Here is a 17,500-nt window from a genome sequence, read left to right on the forward strand (position 1 = left end):
AGCCACATAAATGAAGGAACGGCTCACCTCGTCTCGTGTTACCTTTGCCTCGCAAGATCACCTGACTCTGGGTCGCCGATAGCCTCCTCGACGCCCCCTCGCGGCCGCCTTGGACAGTGTCGTTCTTCCTCCGTCTGTGCCGAGCAGCCTCTCCTCCTCCTCCTCTTCCTCCGCCTCCTACTCGGTCACCACGTGCTCGCTTCCCGGCCTTCAGTGTTCGAAGCCGCTTCATCCTGAACGGATCGGCTCTTCGGTCCCTCGCTGGAATTTTCGTTTGTAGGAAAAAGAAAAAGAGAAGAAAACTCATTTACGTTTGGAAACTTTGAGCTTCTAAACATACCTGGATATCAAAGCAAGAAAAAATCGCGAACCTATAACATCGCCATAGAGTATACCACTAGAACAAAATGGCGACCGCTGGATATAATGAGATCCCTGGTGTGTACAGTGAACAACCACGTACAATGGCAAGCATCCGGCGCACTATAAGGAGCTACCGGTATTGTCTAGGAGCTACAGCCCTGTGAGTATAATTCTGATGGTTTCATTACTCTTACTTAGTTTTACTTGTTAGTCGGTCTCCCTTTCTCTCTGTTTAGTCTGTTCTACCAACACATCCTTTTTTTCTGTCTATCTATCTGTCGATTTATATATTATATATATATATCATTGTAAGTTATAATGGTATTAATGATGTGAAGTTGATGGGCATGATGATAATAAGAATTATCATAACTGTTGATAATGATCATAGTGCCGATGACAACAATGATGATAAGTATCATGATAATGGCAATGATACGTATAATAACCTTATTAATGGCAATGATGAGGACAGTAATAATGATAATGATAAAGATGGTCATAACCACAACCTAGAATATCAAAATAATATAAGTGTCATAACAGTAATGATTTTAACCATCGCGATGATTACAACCAATCGATCAATAAGATTATGGATAAAAGTGATCATAAAAGTATTAATGGTAGGGGTGATGAAAATCATAATAGAGTGATGGTCACATTTATGACAGTAATAATGGCATCAATACTAATTTGTATTGTTTATTTTAATGAAGATGGACTGACAGTAATGATAATAATTGTTAATCATCATCATCATCAATCCTCACTACTAATACTACTATTACTATTATTAATGCTACTGCTGTTACTATTGCTATTATTTTTGTTTTGTTTGTTTAATATTATTATTATCATTATCATTATTATTGCTATCATTATTATTATTTTATCATTATTACTATTGTTATCATTTTTGTTGATGTTATTATTATTTTCGTTATTATTATTATTGTTGTTGTTGTTGTTGTTATTATTGTTATAGTTATTATCATTTGTTATTACTAGTCATTGTTATTGTTATTATTATAATTGTTATTACTATCATGATATTTTCATTACTATTATGATAAATCATTATTGCCATAATTATTATTACTATTGTTATCATCATCATCATCACTTCTACTACTACTGCTGATGCTATGATCATCATCATCATCATCATCATTATTATTATTATTATTATTATTATTATTATTATTATTATCATTATCATTATTGTTGTCATTATCATTACTATTACTATTATTACTATGATCATCATTACCATAATTCTACTTGTCGTTCGTTCGTTCATTCACCCGTTGCGCCTGAAATCGTAATTAACATGACTGCGGAGTTAAAGTCACTTCACTTTGATGTAAAATGGGGTGATGATTGACAACTGAAAACATTTAAGAAAAACATACGCACACATACACGTATAAATGTTCCACATTACGAATCTTATCAGAATCTTATTCTAACTCAATTGTTATTGTTATCATTATTATTGCTGTTGTTGTTGCTACTGCTGTTGTTTTGTTGTCGTTATTATCCTTTTTGTTCTTCTTTTTCATTTTGTTCTTCTTATCATCATTGTTATTATTATCTCTATGATTTAATTACGATTTTTATTTGTCCTCTCGTTTTCACGTCACACGTTAATCATACAAATCCGAGGCAAGTACACTGCATCAAAGTAGTTAGACCGTCAGTTTATGCACTTTTATTATTTACGCGTCTATCCGAAGGGGAGGTAAAGGAAGATAGAAGAGGAAGGGGAAAGGAAGAAGAAGAAAGGATATTTAAATAAGAGTAGGAGAAAGGGAGAAAGGGGAGTGGGAAAAAGGGAGAGGAAGTGGGTTTAAAAAGAAAAGAGAGATGGGGAAAGAGAAAGGGATGAGAAACAGAGAGGGGCTTAAAGAGGTAAAGGAGAAGGGTAAAAGGAAAGAGAGGGGGAAGGGAGAGAGGATTCAGAGAGAAAAGGGGGATAGGAGAGGGAGGGAAGGGAACAACGAAGCAAAGGAGATGGGAAAGGTGAAGGAGAAAGAGGGGAAAGGAAACAGAAAAAAACGACTTACAATAGGAGGGGAGGAGGGAAATTAAGAAAGAGGGAGTGGCAGAACGGAAAAAGGAAAAGAAAAGGGGAGAGAGGAGGCTAGAGGTAGACGAAGGAGAGAGAAAGAGGGGGAAAGGAAGGAAAAGTCCCTCATGATTTCTTTTTCGTTCCATGGAATTTTAACTCGTTATTATTATCATCATCATCATCGTTATTATTGTTGTCGTTGTTGTCGTTGTTGTTGTTGTTGTTGTTGTTTTTGTTTTTGTTGTTGTTGATGATGATGATGGCGTTGTTATTGTCGTTGTTGTTGTTTGTGTTCTTATTGTCATATTTAGCATCATATTCCTGGTTACTATTATTGTTATAACATTATTATTATAATTATTTTCGTTATTATTATTATTATTATTATTATTATCATTATCATTATTACCATTGTTATTATTATTATTATTATCATTATTATTATTATTATTAATTATTATTATTATTATTATTATCATTATTATTATTATTATTATCATTACTTATTATAATTATTATTATTATTATTATTATTATCATTATTATTATTGTTGTTGTTGTTATCATCATTATTATTATTGTTATTGTTGTTACTATTGTTATTATCATCATTATTATTTCTATTCATATTCTTATTATAATCATTATTATTTGCATAATTATCATACCATAATTCTGCTTGTGTTTCGCCCGTCCGCCAGTCTGTTTGTTTGTTTGTTCGTTGCACTTGTTATTTTCATGACTATTTTTATCATAATTATGAATATTGTTATTATTATCATTAGTATTGGTATTATCATTATCATCATTGTTATTGTTGTTGTTGTTGTTACTATTATTATTATTAATACAATAATTATCATCTTCATCCTTATCGATATTATCATTAAAATTGTTGTTATTTTTTTCTTTCTGGTAATAATAATAATAATTATGATAATTATAACAGTATAATTTTAGTGGCAATCATTAATAAAAACAAAAATAATAATGATAATAATAGTAATAATGATAATAAATCAGTAATAATAATCATCGTCATTATTATTATTATTATTATTATTATTATTATTATTATTATTATTGTTATTGTTGTTATTGTTGTCGTCGCTGTTGTTGTTGTTATTGTTATTTTGTATTATTATTGTTATCATGCATTTTATGATCATGATTAGTACTATTCATGCCCATTATCATTATTATTATCATTATTATTATTATTATTATCAGTAGTAGTAGTATCATCATGATCATTATTATTATTATTATTATTATTATTATTATCATTATTATTATTGTTATTTTTGTTATTGTTGATGCTGTTGTTGCTATCATCATCATCATCATCATCATCATCATCATCATCATCATCATCATCATCATCATCATCATCATCATCATTATCATTATCATCATCTTTATCATCATCATAATCACCATCATAATCATCATTATTATTATTATCATTATTATTATTATTATTATTATTATTATTATTATTATTATTATTATTATTATTATTAATATTATCATTATCATCATCATTGTTATCATTATCTACATTCATGTTCTTATTCTTCATCTTCTTATCTTTATTATTATTATTATTAATATTATTATTATCATTATGATTATCATTATCATTATTATCATCATTATCATCATCATGATATTTCGTTATTATTGTTATCATTATGTATATTATGATGATTATTATTATCATTATTATTTTTACCATTGTTATAATTTGAAATAGTTGCAGTAGTAGTAGTATTACTATAATGACGTTTATTATTTTTATCATTATTGTTATTATTATTATTATTTATATTATTATGTCATTGTTGTTATTATTGGTATCATTGTGGTAATGGTATGATAATAGTATTAATAATGATATTAATAATAATGGTAATAATAATAATAATGATGATAGTAATACTATTGTTAATAATAATGATAATGATAAAAATAATGATTAATGATGATAATAGAAATGATGATGATAGTAATGATTTTATTATTATTATTATTACTATTATTATCGCCATTATTATCATCATTTTATAATCATTACTGTAATAATAATAATGATAATAATAGTAATGATGATAATAATAATGATAATAGTATTAATAATGATAATAATATTAATAATGATAATAATAATAATAATGATAATAATAATAATAATAATAATAATAATAATAATAATAATAAAGATTATGATGACGATAATAATAATGCTGCTACTACTACTACTAGTAATAATGATTATTATCATCATTATAATAATAATAGTGATGATAATGATAATGTTGATAATAATAGTAATAATTATATTGTTCTTATTCTTATTCTTATAATTTTTGTTGTTATCACTATTATTATTTATTATTATTATTATTATTATTATTGTTATTATGATTATTATTATTATAATTATTATTATTATTGTTATTATTATTATTATTATTATTATCGTTATTTTCATTATTATTGTTTTTATTAATATTATCATTATCATTGGTATTATTATAATTATCATTATTATTGTTATTTTTATCATTATGATTACCATTGTTGTTATTAATAGTCGTATTAGTATTAATACTATTAGATTTCTTTATTACCATTAATACTATTTTTGTTGCAATTATTATCATCATTATCATTAATGTTATCATTATTATTATTACTTTTATTATTGTTATCATTATTATTGTCATTATTATCATTATTATTATTAGTTAGTATTATTAATATTATCCTACTACTATTATCATTATTATTTTTTGTTGTAGCATTCTGATTTTAATTATTCCTACTACGGTGTACAGCGTCGTGTCCCTGAAAATTAATATTAATAAGGATAATCATAATCAAACACAGCAATGGTACTCAAGATATTGATGGAAAGGGTCATGAAGATAGAGGTATTTATGTCGATAATTAGAATGATTACAATAAAGATGATCTTAATGAAAATTATAATTATAGTGATCCTAATCAGAATGGCAGCTGTTATAATTACCGAAAATTGTAATCATTATGATAATAGTCATAGTTATCGTGACAGTTATAGTGATCATCATGGCAATATCAACAATGATTGTTAAGAGTAACAAGAGCAATAACAATAACAGTGATAATGATGATAATAATGAAAATCTCAGTAACAGCTAAAGTAATGATTACTGATAATATTATTTTTTTTATTGTAATGATTATGAAAAAAGTGTTTTTGATAATTATATTAGCAGCAGTGGTAATCATTAAAGTTGATAATCATCATGATAGAACGAAAACTAATGCATAACAAAATAAACTGGTAGTGAGAGAGAGAGAGAGAGAGAGAGAGAGAGAGAGAGAGAGAGAGAGAGAGAGAGAGAGAGAGAGAGAGAGAGAGAGAGAGGGGGGGGGGGATAGAGATGGAGATAGAGACAACAAACAGATTAAAAAATCAAGAGACAGACAGAAAGACAGACCAACAGGAAAAAAAAACAACAAAGAAACCAACAGACAGACAGACCAACAGAAAAGAAAACAAAGAAACCAACAGACAGACAGACCAACAGAAAAGAAAACAAAGAAACTAACAGACAGACAGAAAGACAGGCCAACAAAAAAAATCTAACAAAACCAACAGAAAAGAAAACAAAGAAACCAACAGACAGACAGACAGACCAACAAAAAAAACCCCAAGAGACAGACAGACAAACCACCAGAAAAGAAAATAAAAAAAACAGCAGACAGACAGACAAACCACCAGAAACGAAAACAAAGAAACCAACAGACCGACAGACAGACAGACAAACAGACAGACAGACCTCCCAGCCATCAGGGAAAGCAGCCACGCGTTCTCCCAAGGCAAGTCCTCTTTCAAAACCCGCCCTTTTGCCTTTTACTACCATTCTCGCCCTTTACGACCTCTCGGGAATCCTATTCTGCGTCGCGGGGTCTATAAGGATTGAAGGATATGATGTTCTATGAGGCCTCAGGATGTCGTTTATGAGGCGTTGGGTGTCTCGTCAAAGGATATAAGAATGGCTGGGTTAGGCATGGGGGGAGAGGCGTTGAGTGTTTTATTGTTGTTGTTATTATTATTATTATTTTATTATTATTATTATTATTATTATTATTATTATTATTATTATTATTATTATTATTTTATTATTATTATTATTATTATTATTATTATTATTATTATTATTATTTCATTATTATTATTATTATTAGTAGTAGTAGTATTGTTGTTGTTATTATTATTATTATTATTATTATTACTATTATTATTATTATCATTATTATTACTATTATTATCATTATTATTATCGTTCTTCTTCTTCTTCTTCTTATTATTATTATTGTTATTATTATTATTATTATTATTAATACTATTATTATCATTATTGTCATTATTATTATCATTATTATTATTATTATTATTATTATTATCATTATCATTATCATTATTATGTTTGTATGTGGGAGGGAAGGGGTAGGGGTACTTAATCGGTGTGTTGTGGGTATGGGGGGTAGAGTAATGTGCGTGCGGTGGGGGGGGGGGGGGGGGTTGATGTACATGTGGTGGATGTGCGTGTGTGCGTGTGTGTACAAGGACAATGTGTGCACGTGTATGTGTATGTTTGTGCATTAGGTGAAATGTATGTAAGTTTTGTCTGTATGTTGAGCTGGGCTAGTGTTAAATTGTTTTTATTTTGTATGTATGTTTGTGCGATCCAAAAAGACAATTTATGGTATTTTAGATGTAGGAGATAAGAAAATAAGGAATGATATGTTGTGGGCTACAGCAAAATATTAGTTTACACTATTTAATTTAGAAAATAGCTACACGAAACACACACACATAAACACACGCGCTCACAGGAACACACACACACACACACACACACACACACACACAAACACACACACACAGACACACAAAAAAATAAATAAACAAATAAAAATAAAGACTTAAAATAAAAAAAGTGCACAACCGAACACCTTTCTCTCTCCCCCGCCTCCTACAGAACTGCAGTCGTGGTCACTCTGGCGAGCGTGATCTCCGTCCTGATAGGCCAGAGCATCAGGGCGTCGGAAGGAGAAGGCACGGACGTCGCGAAAGCTAATCAGAGCCTCGTTATCCTTATGGCTTTGCCTTGGCCGCGCAGAGGTGAGTGGGAAAGGCCGATTATTATGTCTATTTATTCATTCGTTTATTTATGTGTTGATCTGTTTAGTTATTTAGTTAGTTATTCATTTATTTATTGATATATTTATTTATTTTTCGTAAGAGAGATTGAAGGATATATAGAAGAGATAAAGAGAAAGAAACATCTGCCTATCTTCAGGGTTCCCAACAACCATGAAAATCGGATAAAAAACTTGAGAAATGAGTTTTACTTTCTCGTGTCAGGGAACGATCATAATAGAAGGGGGGGGGGGGGGGTCGGGGGATTTGATTAGCCCTAAAAGAGAAATTGTCTGTCTGTTGTCTCAGCAGAAGCGTTCTTTGCAACCAGTGCTATTTCTCTTGGTACATTCACGACAATACTCTTGTAAACCATCGGCCAGTTTGTAAAAATTGCGAGAGGCTTGATCCAATTAATATTTAGACAAATAAATGCCTATCACTGCATATGCCTATCTATCAGATAAGTCGATAGAGCAACGCATATCGACCATGCAGATAGATAGGTATGCCTCTAGTTCTGTGTATGGAGACGTCTATACATTTGAATATCCAATGGTCTCCCACAGATTTAACAAACCGAATGTCTCGAAATATGTCTCGAACAGTCTCATTGATTCGATTAGGAGTGTTTCGAAGCTTCATTTAACTCTAATACTAAGAGCGTGGCTTCTTTACTATTTTAACACAGGACGAGTATAGTCTAGTTTCACCGTTTCAGTACAGTGACTATTTATTTTAACAATCAGGGCAATGTGTGATATTGGAAATATATCGAAATGGTTATAATGTAATTTTGGAAATTTCTCAGGTCGAAATTAAGGAAAAAACATCGAATATATATTTTATGATATGCTGCAATGCTAGGTAGATAATACGATAGCTATGGATATAAATAAGTAGATAGTTGGATAGTGATAGATAGATACCTGGCTAGTGGTCGATAATGATAGAGAACTGGATAGTTGTCGATAGTGATAGATAGAGAACTGGATAGTGGTCGGTAGTGATAGATAGAGAACTGGATAGTGGTCGATAGTGATAGAAAGAGAACTGAATAGTGAGAGATATAAATATATAGGAATAGATATAAACAGATACCGACAAATAAATATAAATAATAGGCTATAGATAGAAATATAAACAATCCCGCTATTAGCCTACCACAGACCTCTTCCCCACCCCCAGACCCCTCCCCCACCGCCTGACCCCTCCCCCACCACCTGACCCCCTCCCTCATCTCCCCCTTCAGACAGTCCCTGGTACGTCCGCCGTTGGGAGCGCAGCCAGACGAGGACCCCCGATGACCCCAACAAGAGGAAATTCGACCCCAATGACCCCACTGACCCGGATGACCCCGACGCCCCGGAATGGACTGCTCCGGACATGTCGACCTTCGGGAATGAGGACACCTGGAATTGGAATCGAAGGCCGTCGGAATTGCCGCCCTGGACGCCGGTGGATGTGAGGTGGGTGGATGAGGGGGCGAGGTGGATGAGGGGTGGGGGGGTGGATGAGGGGTGGGGGGGGTGGATGAGTGGGGGGTGGGGGTGGGTGGATGAGGGGTGGGGGTGGGTGGATGATGGGGGGTGGGGGTGGGTGGATGAGTAGATGAGTAGGGGGGTTGAGTGAATGGGTGGATAGGGGAATGGGGGCTGGGAAGTGGATGAGAGAGGGGGTGGGGGAAGGGAGTGGATGAAGGAGGGGGGGAGTGGATAAGGGAGGAATTGGAATCGAAAGCCGTCGAAATTGCCGCCCTGGATGCCGGTGGATGTGAGGTGGGGGGGGGGGGGTGGATGAGTGGATGGTGGATGAGTGAATGGTTGGGTGGATTTGGGAATCTAGGCTGAGAAGAGGGAGGGGGATGGGGAGTGGATGAGAGAGGGGGAGGAAGGTGAACGGGTGGATGAGGAGGGGGGGGAGTGGATGAATAGATGGATGAGTCGATGGGGAATATGGGTGGATGAAGTATTCAGAGTCATAGCACTGTGAATGTTTCGGGAATATAAATCTTCTGTGAGTTGGATGTGTGGATGAGGCGGATGTTTTAGGTGGATAGGGGAGGTAGGGGGAGGGGAGATTTTAATGTGTGAATGAGCTTTCTTTTGTTTTCTTTCTAACACGTAAATGTATCTCTCTCTCTATATATATCTATCTATCTATATTTCTCTCTCTCTCTTTGTAAGTATCTCATTCAATCTGTTTCATACTAAATCTCTCTCCCTCCCTCCCTCCCTCCCTCTCCCTCCCCATCTCCTTCCCTCCCTATTTCCTTCCTTCCTTCTCTTCCTCCCTCTCCTTCCTTCCCTCACTCCCTCTCTTCCTCCCTCCCTCCCTGTCTCACTCCCTTCTTCCCTCCCTCCCTCCCTGCTTCCCTCCTTCTCTTCCTTCCTCCCTCCCTCCCTCTCCCTTCATATTTCCCTCCCTCCCCCCTTCATCCCTTCCTCCCTCCCTCCCTCCCTCCCTCCCTCCCTCCCTCCATCCCACCCTCTCTTCCTCCCTCCCTCCCACCCTCCCTCCCTCCCTCTTATCTTATCCTTCCCTTCATTATTCTATTTGCAATTTGTACGACATGAATCCCACACGAGTAACAGCCAAGTCCAATTCACACAGCGACTCCTTAGCAACGGGTTCCTCACGTCAAGCCGAGGCCGCCAAAATAGAGGAGGAGTTGGCCAAACGCAACCTCACCCTGGCCCACGGCTCTGCCTCCTACAAGCACCAGCAAGCCTTCAGGAAAACGCATCCCCTGGCGACGAAAATGGCGAAGCAGGGCTACCTTATGGACGAAGCCACAGCTGCTTTTAAGTCGAGGTATTATTATTATTATTTTTTTTTGGTTTTTGGTTTTAGTTTTTGCTTGTTTATGATTTTGTTTTGTTTACAGGTGGTTTATAGGTATTATTTTTGTTCTTCTTTTTCTTTCTTTTAGCTTGTTTATGATTTTGTTTTGTTTACAGGTAGTTTTCTTCTCTTTTCACTTTTTTTTGTTTGTTTATTTATGGGGATTTTGGTTGGATATTATGCAGTAAGATATTTTTGTATTGTTCTTTTTTTTTTTATTTTTTTACGAGGGGGATCGAGGCTATGGTAATATGAATTTTGGTTCCAATCTTAGGTCCTTGAAATAATGCTGATTCCCTCTAGCATTATATATAATCTCAACCTTAGCATTCACCAATCCTAATAATTGACTTATAATGATAATCAGCATAATGAATACAAAATTCAAAATACGGATAGCAATCAGTAGACATAAGATTTAATCAAAACATTCAACACCATCCTAAAGGCTCAACATGACCCGAGAAACAACAACATTCGACTCGCAGTGGGTTGGCGACCTGTCCGGGTCTCCTTACTGCGACCAGACCCTGCTACGCCCCAGCCCTCCCCCCTGCGACGCGGCCTACCCGTACAGGTCAGCCGACGGGACCTGCAACAACCTGAAGAATCCTACGTGGGGAGCGGCTTTCACGCAGTTCCGACGCGCAATGCCGCCGGATTACGGGGACGGTGAGTGGATTTATTCTTTGGGGGAAAAGGGAGGGGAGGAAGGAACGCCATTTTGATCCTAAGCGAGGGATTAAAAGCAGTCGGAGACTTGATTGAAATATCTGTTATCTATCTATTCGAAGTGGGGATGGGGTGGGGTGGGTGGGGGGGGGTTGGAGAAGGAGTTGATTGATTGATTATTTAGAATTATCTGCCGCGTCAACTGCGAGGGTCATTAGCGGCGAATACCTTGTGGGAGTAAGATGTTAAGATATTTAAAACGTTTAGAAATATATTAATAGATAATGTCTCTTATAAGTAAGTAAGTAACAATGAATACTATACTAAAATCAAAGCACAAATATGCTTTGGAGAGGTCATTCAGATTCCAAACGAATAACTAAAGTCCGAAAACATAACAAAAGAAAAAAAAAAAATACTCTCTTTGCATTCAAGGAAAGAAAAGAAAGGTTTCTTAAAATTTCTGATAAAGTAATCCGGGTACAAGACTAAAATTTCTGCTATTTACGCAATCCGGAAGAGAAGAAGGGATTATCTACAGTAGGCGATATACCATTTGGATCCAAAATGAATGACAAAAAGATCCGGAAACTTGACTCAAACGACAACTATCTCTGCACTCTGGAAGAGAAAGGGAAGTTATCTTAAAGTTTCTACAGATGGGGATTGTACTATTCTGACCCCAAATAAATGATAAAACGTCCCAGAAATCCTAAAATATCTATTCTTTTTACACTCGAAGGAAACTTCTCTGAAACTTCTTTTGGACTGGGATGTTCCATCTCAACCGCAAACGACCCAAAAAATCCAGTAACTTCTAAGAAAAAAATATTTACCCGTGTTCTCAGAAGGAGTAATGGGTTACCTCAATCCTTCTCCAAAGCGGGATTGAGCTACTTTGACCTAAGGTAAATAATCCAAAAATCCAGCAACTTATTTAAAAATATTTACTCTCTCTGTACTCAGCAGGAATAACGGGTCATCTCTGAGATACTTTGACCTAAGGTAAATAATCCAGAAATCCTGGAATTTCTTCCTAAAATACCTACACCATAAATCCGTGTTTCTGGAGTATGTTACGATATGACACTGAAACCAGTTAAATATCACGTGAGTTAGAATGTCAAATGCTATTTATTCCTAAATGAAACAAACGGATTAAGAATTCAGGACGACTTAGATGAAGGACATAAAACTCTCTAGGGAAAAAAAAAACAAATGAAGACGAGAAAATGATAAATGCCGGACTCGAATAATAAGAGACAATACATTTCGTTAAAAGTATGTTCCAAAATAAGAATGCAAATTAATGAGTAACAAATGAAAAGTATGAAATAAAAAGTAAAAAGAATAAGTAAGAAAAAGAAGAAATAGTAAGAGTTTGTTTCTAATAATACTAAAATGTGACGTTTTCCTCAGACTAGAAGACGTGCCAGACAGGAAAGACGAAACTGATTCATTTAGTTTTTACAGTCTGACGAGGAACTTAATTTAGCTCAAAACGTCGCGATTTTTTTTTGTTTTGTTTTTTCTCTCTGTTGCTGTGGCTCATTTCATTTCATGTGCGTCACTGTTCTTGCATGTTTATACATATGTCTGTACATGTATATGTTAGGCCTATAGTTGTTAGTAAGCGTATACGTGTTTATATACCGGATCATACTTGCACACACACACACACACACACACACACACACACACACACACACACACACACACACACACACACACACACACACACACACACACACACTAGACTCCGTAAAATTAGCACAACAGAGTGTATTACCCAGCGTCTCGTCTACACAAGGATATCGTTCCCCAATCATTGATTCAGTTGCAAGGCAGACGTCCAACTCAGATTACGCCGAAGCATGAGATCACTGCCCATTGCCGTCTACCCTACCTCGTTATGCTTGCTGTTGGGGTAGACGTGCATTAATATCATTATGGTTTGAATTATGATTAAATAGTTTTATAGCAAGTTCTTTGGGATTCTTGGAATGTGTAGACGAACTATAATGCATAAATAATTTTTGTAGTGATTAATAACTGGAAGGAAAGTAATAATAATGTAACTGACTTGTAAGATTATTCTTGTTAGAGTCAAATCCACATTTCCTTCTGAAATGCATGCGGAGATAATTCATTAATTAGAATTATATCAAGACAAACCCAAGGAGACGATGCGGTGGCGGGCAGGAGAGAAGGATTGAAATCTGAGAGGAAGAAGGTGGATGGACGTCTCTTGCGGTTGACAAACGATACAGGGGTATGACGAAGGAGGAAAAGGGGGAAGGGAATGAGAAGTGGGGGGGAAGAAGAAGGAAATGTAAAACTATTTTGGAACAAGGGGCGAGAACGGAGAATGTGAAATAGAAGTGCTCAGAAAAAGAGAAGAAAATATGTGTTCCAGGGCGGAGAGGAAACAGCTATGAAGAGAATGAGTAAAAGATACATACCCACACGTACTCACACGCCTTCCTGTGTGCTAATATACATTTCTAAATACATCTACCTATCTCTCTTCTATACGATACCAACCCATCTCTTCAGCCTTATTACCCTCCACATACCAAACGTACTAACCCCCCCCTCCCCCTCTCCCTCCCTCCCCCTCCTCCTCCCCTAGGCGTCTCATCTCTCCGCCTCGCTCGCGACGGCACTGACCTCCCCAGCGCGCGCCTCATCACCAACATCGTCCACAGTAATAAGCTGGTCGAGTCTCGCTCCTACACCGTCCTCACCATGAGTTGGGGGCAGTTCGTCGATCACGACATCACGGCCACTGCGCTGTCCAAAGGTGGGTTCTGAGGAACTTTTTTTTTTTTTTTTTTGTCTTTTTTTAAGTTTCTGAGTTTGAGTTCTGTGTTTTTTTGTTTTTGTTTTTTGTTTTTTTGTTTTGCCTGTCCCTTTTTTTTTGTGTGTGTGGGGGGGTATTTATGAGCTTTCTGTCTTTGTCTTTTTCTGTCTGTCTGTCTGTCTGTCTGTCTCTCTGTCTCCCAGTCTCTCAGTCTCTCAGTCTCTCTCTCTCTCTCTCTCTCTCTCTCTCTCTCTCTCTCTCTCTCTCTCTCTCTCTCTCTCTCTCTCTCTCTCTCTCTCTCTCTCTTTCTATCTCTCTCTCTCTTTCTTTCTCTCTTATACCCTTAACGATACAATAAAAAAATAATAAGTAACTAAATAAATCAGTAAACATTAATTGATAAATAAGAAATAAATAAGTAGATAAATAAATTGATAAATAAAATAAAAAGTAAATAGATACATAGACAAAAAAATAGATATATAGATAATAATGTTAATAGATATATTGCTGAAAAAAGTAAATGGAGAAATAGGCAAAAAAGTAAATAGGTAAATAGATAAAGAAATAAATAGATAAACAGATAAAAAGTAAACAAATAAACAAACAATTAGAAATCAAATAAAGAAACAAATATAAATCAAATAAAGAAACAAATAAAAATCAAATAAACCAATAAACAAACAAACAATTAAAAACATTTAAAAAACAAACACAAACAAGCGAATTAAGACATAAAATCAAATCAAAACAAACAAATCAAAACAACCAACCAACCAACCAAAACAAAACACCCAATCCCCCCAAAAAAACAAAAACAAACTAAAAAAAAAAAAAAAAGAAAAAAAATCTAAACTTCCACCCACACCCTCCACAAAATCTCCCCCTCTCCCCCTCTCCCTCTTCCCTCTCCCCCCCTGCAGGCTCCAACAACAGCGCCATTCCCTGCTGCTCCGTCGAAGTCCTCGAGGAACCTTCCCTCCTCCACCCGCAGTGCGCGTCGATCCCCGTGCCGGCCGACGACCACTTCTATGCCGCCCACAACCTCACCTGTATGGAATTCACGCGCTCCGCCCCCTCGTCCAGGTGTAATTTTGGTGAGTATGGGGGTGTGGTGGGTGGGGAGGGGGTGGGGGGGTGGGGTGGGGGGAGTGGGGGATGGGGAGGGGGTGGTGGGTGGTGGGATGGGGATAGGGGGTGACTGTTGGGGTGGAGGTGGGGGTAGGGGTGTGGGGGGTGTTATTATGATGATAATGGTGATGATAGAAATGATGAGTATGATGATGATGATGATAATGATAATAATCTTTATTATTATTATTATCCTTATTTTTATTATTATTGTTAATATTATTGAAATTGTTATTGTTAATATTATTGAAATTGTTATTGTTAATGTTATCATCATCACCATCACCATCACCATCACCATTCACCATTCACCATCACCATCATAATAAATATCCTTATAATTCTCATTCTCATTATCATCATCATCAGCCCCACCCACATCATCCTCATCCTTATTACTCTCCCTCCCCTGCCTCCCCAGGCCCAAGGGAACAGATCAACCAACAGACAGCTTTCCTGGACGGTTCTGTGATTTACGGAACGTCAGACGAACAGCTCACTTCGCTCAGGATACACAAGGACGGTCTATTGGATTCGCAGGTAGGGAAAGACTTAGAGGTGAAAGCTTCGTGAACTTTTTTTTTTTTAAAGGGAAAGTTTGTGGGGAGAGGAAGGGGGAAGGGGAAGGGGAAGGGGGGAGGGGGAGGAGGGGGGGAAAGGGGAAGTTGTGAAGGCATTTGATGGGGAGAATCAGTGAATTTCTAAATGATAATGGTAATGATTATAGATGAAAAGAAATCGTGTTTTATTTTTTTAAATTCTTTCTTTTAAATCACTTTTTCGATAAGATATAATTCAATAATAATACATGCTATTTTGTATTAAGATCCTTCGCAGCAGGCAAGTTATACAATGTCGAAATTATTGAACAGATTCTTCCTGTAATTATTACATTTCTCACTTTACTCCTGTTTACTATTTATTCTATTTTTTTTTTTTTTACTTACTCTTCTCTTTACTTTTTTTTTGTTTTGTTTCCTCTTTTCTCGTGGTTTTAAGAGCTCTGCTATTTTTATATTTTCTTTCTTTTCCACCGTTTACTCATATATGGCTCTTGTTTATAATTAATCCTTGTTATTTACTATATCTTTTTCACTGACTCTTTTGCTTACTCTTTACTCCTATTTTCTCTGCCAGGTGATTATTATCTCTTCTTATTCACTATTTACTTCCATTTTACTCTCTCCTTTATCCCTTTCCTCGTGTCTACTCTCTCGTACTCTCTCAAATGGCTATTAACTCCGCCTATTCACTATTTTCTTTTCATTTACTCTCCTTTACGCTTTTACTCGTATTTACTCTTCCATTCTCTCCTTTCTCTGGTTATTTACTCTTGCTATTCGTATCTTCCTTTTCATTGACTCCTTTTTACTTTTTTTTATTTTTTTATTTACACACCTCAGGAGACTATTATTTAGTATTTTTTTTATTTAGTATTTACTTTCATTTTACTCTTTACTCATACTTACTCTCCGATACTCTCCCCAGGTGACTATTAACTCTTCGTATTCATATTTCCCTTATAATTGGCTCTTTCTTTTACTCGTTACTCGTATTTACTCTCTCCTGCTCTCTTCAGATGACTACTAACTCCTCTTATATACTATTTCCTTTTCACTTACTCTTTTATTTACTCTTTTATTCATACTTAGTCTCCTATACTCTCATCAGGTGACTATTAACTGTTAATATTTACCATTTACTTTTCTTTATTTCTTTCTTTACTCTTTTATGCGCATAATTAATCTTCGCACTCATCTTTTCCTTTTTTATTGACTTTTTCCTTTATTCTTTACTCATATATACTCTTCCATACTCTTTTTATTCATCTTTTCCTTTTCATTGACTCTCCTTTACTCTTTTACTCGTATTTACTCTTCCATACTCTCCCTAGGTGTCTATTAACTCTTTTTCTATACCATCTCCTCTAAGCTGATTCTTTCCTTTACTCTCTTACTCCCATTTACTCCCCCATACTCTCTTCAGATGACCATTAACTTCTCCCGTTCACCATATACTTTCCATTGACACTTTACACTCGTCTTTACTCTCCTCAGGTGACTCTAGATGGGCGTGAACTCCTCCCGGCATCCAAAGACCCCGACGACGGGTGTAATGTTGAGGATCAGATCAAATACGATCGCTATTGTTTCAAGTCCGGTAAGGTCACGGGCGCTTCTTAATGGTGATTGTAGATAGTAAATAATAATATTATTTTGACTATTGTTTCAAGTCTGTTAAGGTCACGGACGATTCTTAATAGTAGTTGGAGATAGAAAATAAGGTTATCATCCTTATTGCTATTGTTTCAAGTTCGGCAAGGTCACGGTCGTTCTTAATGGTGATTGTAGACAGTAAATAACAATCTTTCCACTATTGTTTCACGCCCGCAAGGTTATGGAAGCTTCTTAATGGT

General features: G+C 35.5%; 1 protein-coding gene across 1 annotated transcript in view; it reads left to right on the forward strand.

The window, feature by feature from the left end:
- Positions 1 to 170: 170 nt before the first annotated feature.
- Positions 171 to 17,500, forward strand: part of LOC125037128 (peroxidase-like) — a 22,517-nt gene continuing 5,187 nt past the window's right edge. The window contains exons 1-9 of the mRNA XM_047630152.1: positions 171 to 523; positions 7,474 to 7,616; positions 8,887 to 9,103; positions 10,248 to 10,448; positions 10,927 to 11,150; positions 13,783 to 13,953; positions 14,877 to 15,050; positions 15,506 to 15,624; positions 17,142 to 17,244. Coding sequence (XP_047486108.1) covers positions 408 to 523; positions 7,474 to 7,616; positions 8,887 to 9,103; positions 10,248 to 10,448; positions 10,927 to 11,150; positions 13,783 to 13,953; positions 14,877 to 15,050; positions 15,506 to 15,624; positions 17,142 to 17,244 — 1,468 coding nt within the window. The 5' untranslated portion in view covers positions 171 to 407. The remainder of the gene's footprint in view (positions 524 to 7,473; positions 7,617 to 8,886; positions 9,104 to 10,247; positions 10,449 to 10,926; positions 11,151 to 13,782; positions 13,954 to 14,876; positions 15,051 to 15,505; positions 15,625 to 17,141; positions 17,245 to 17,500) is intronic.

Source organism: Penaeus chinensis, chromosome 22 (genome assembly GCF_019202785.1).
Source record: "Penaeus chinensis breed Huanghai No. 1 chromosome 22, ASM1920278v2, whole genome shotgun sequence".
In the NCBI taxonomy this organism is placed as follows: domain Eukaryota; kingdom Metazoa; phylum Arthropoda; class Malacostraca; order Decapoda; family Penaeidae; genus Penaeus; species Penaeus chinensis.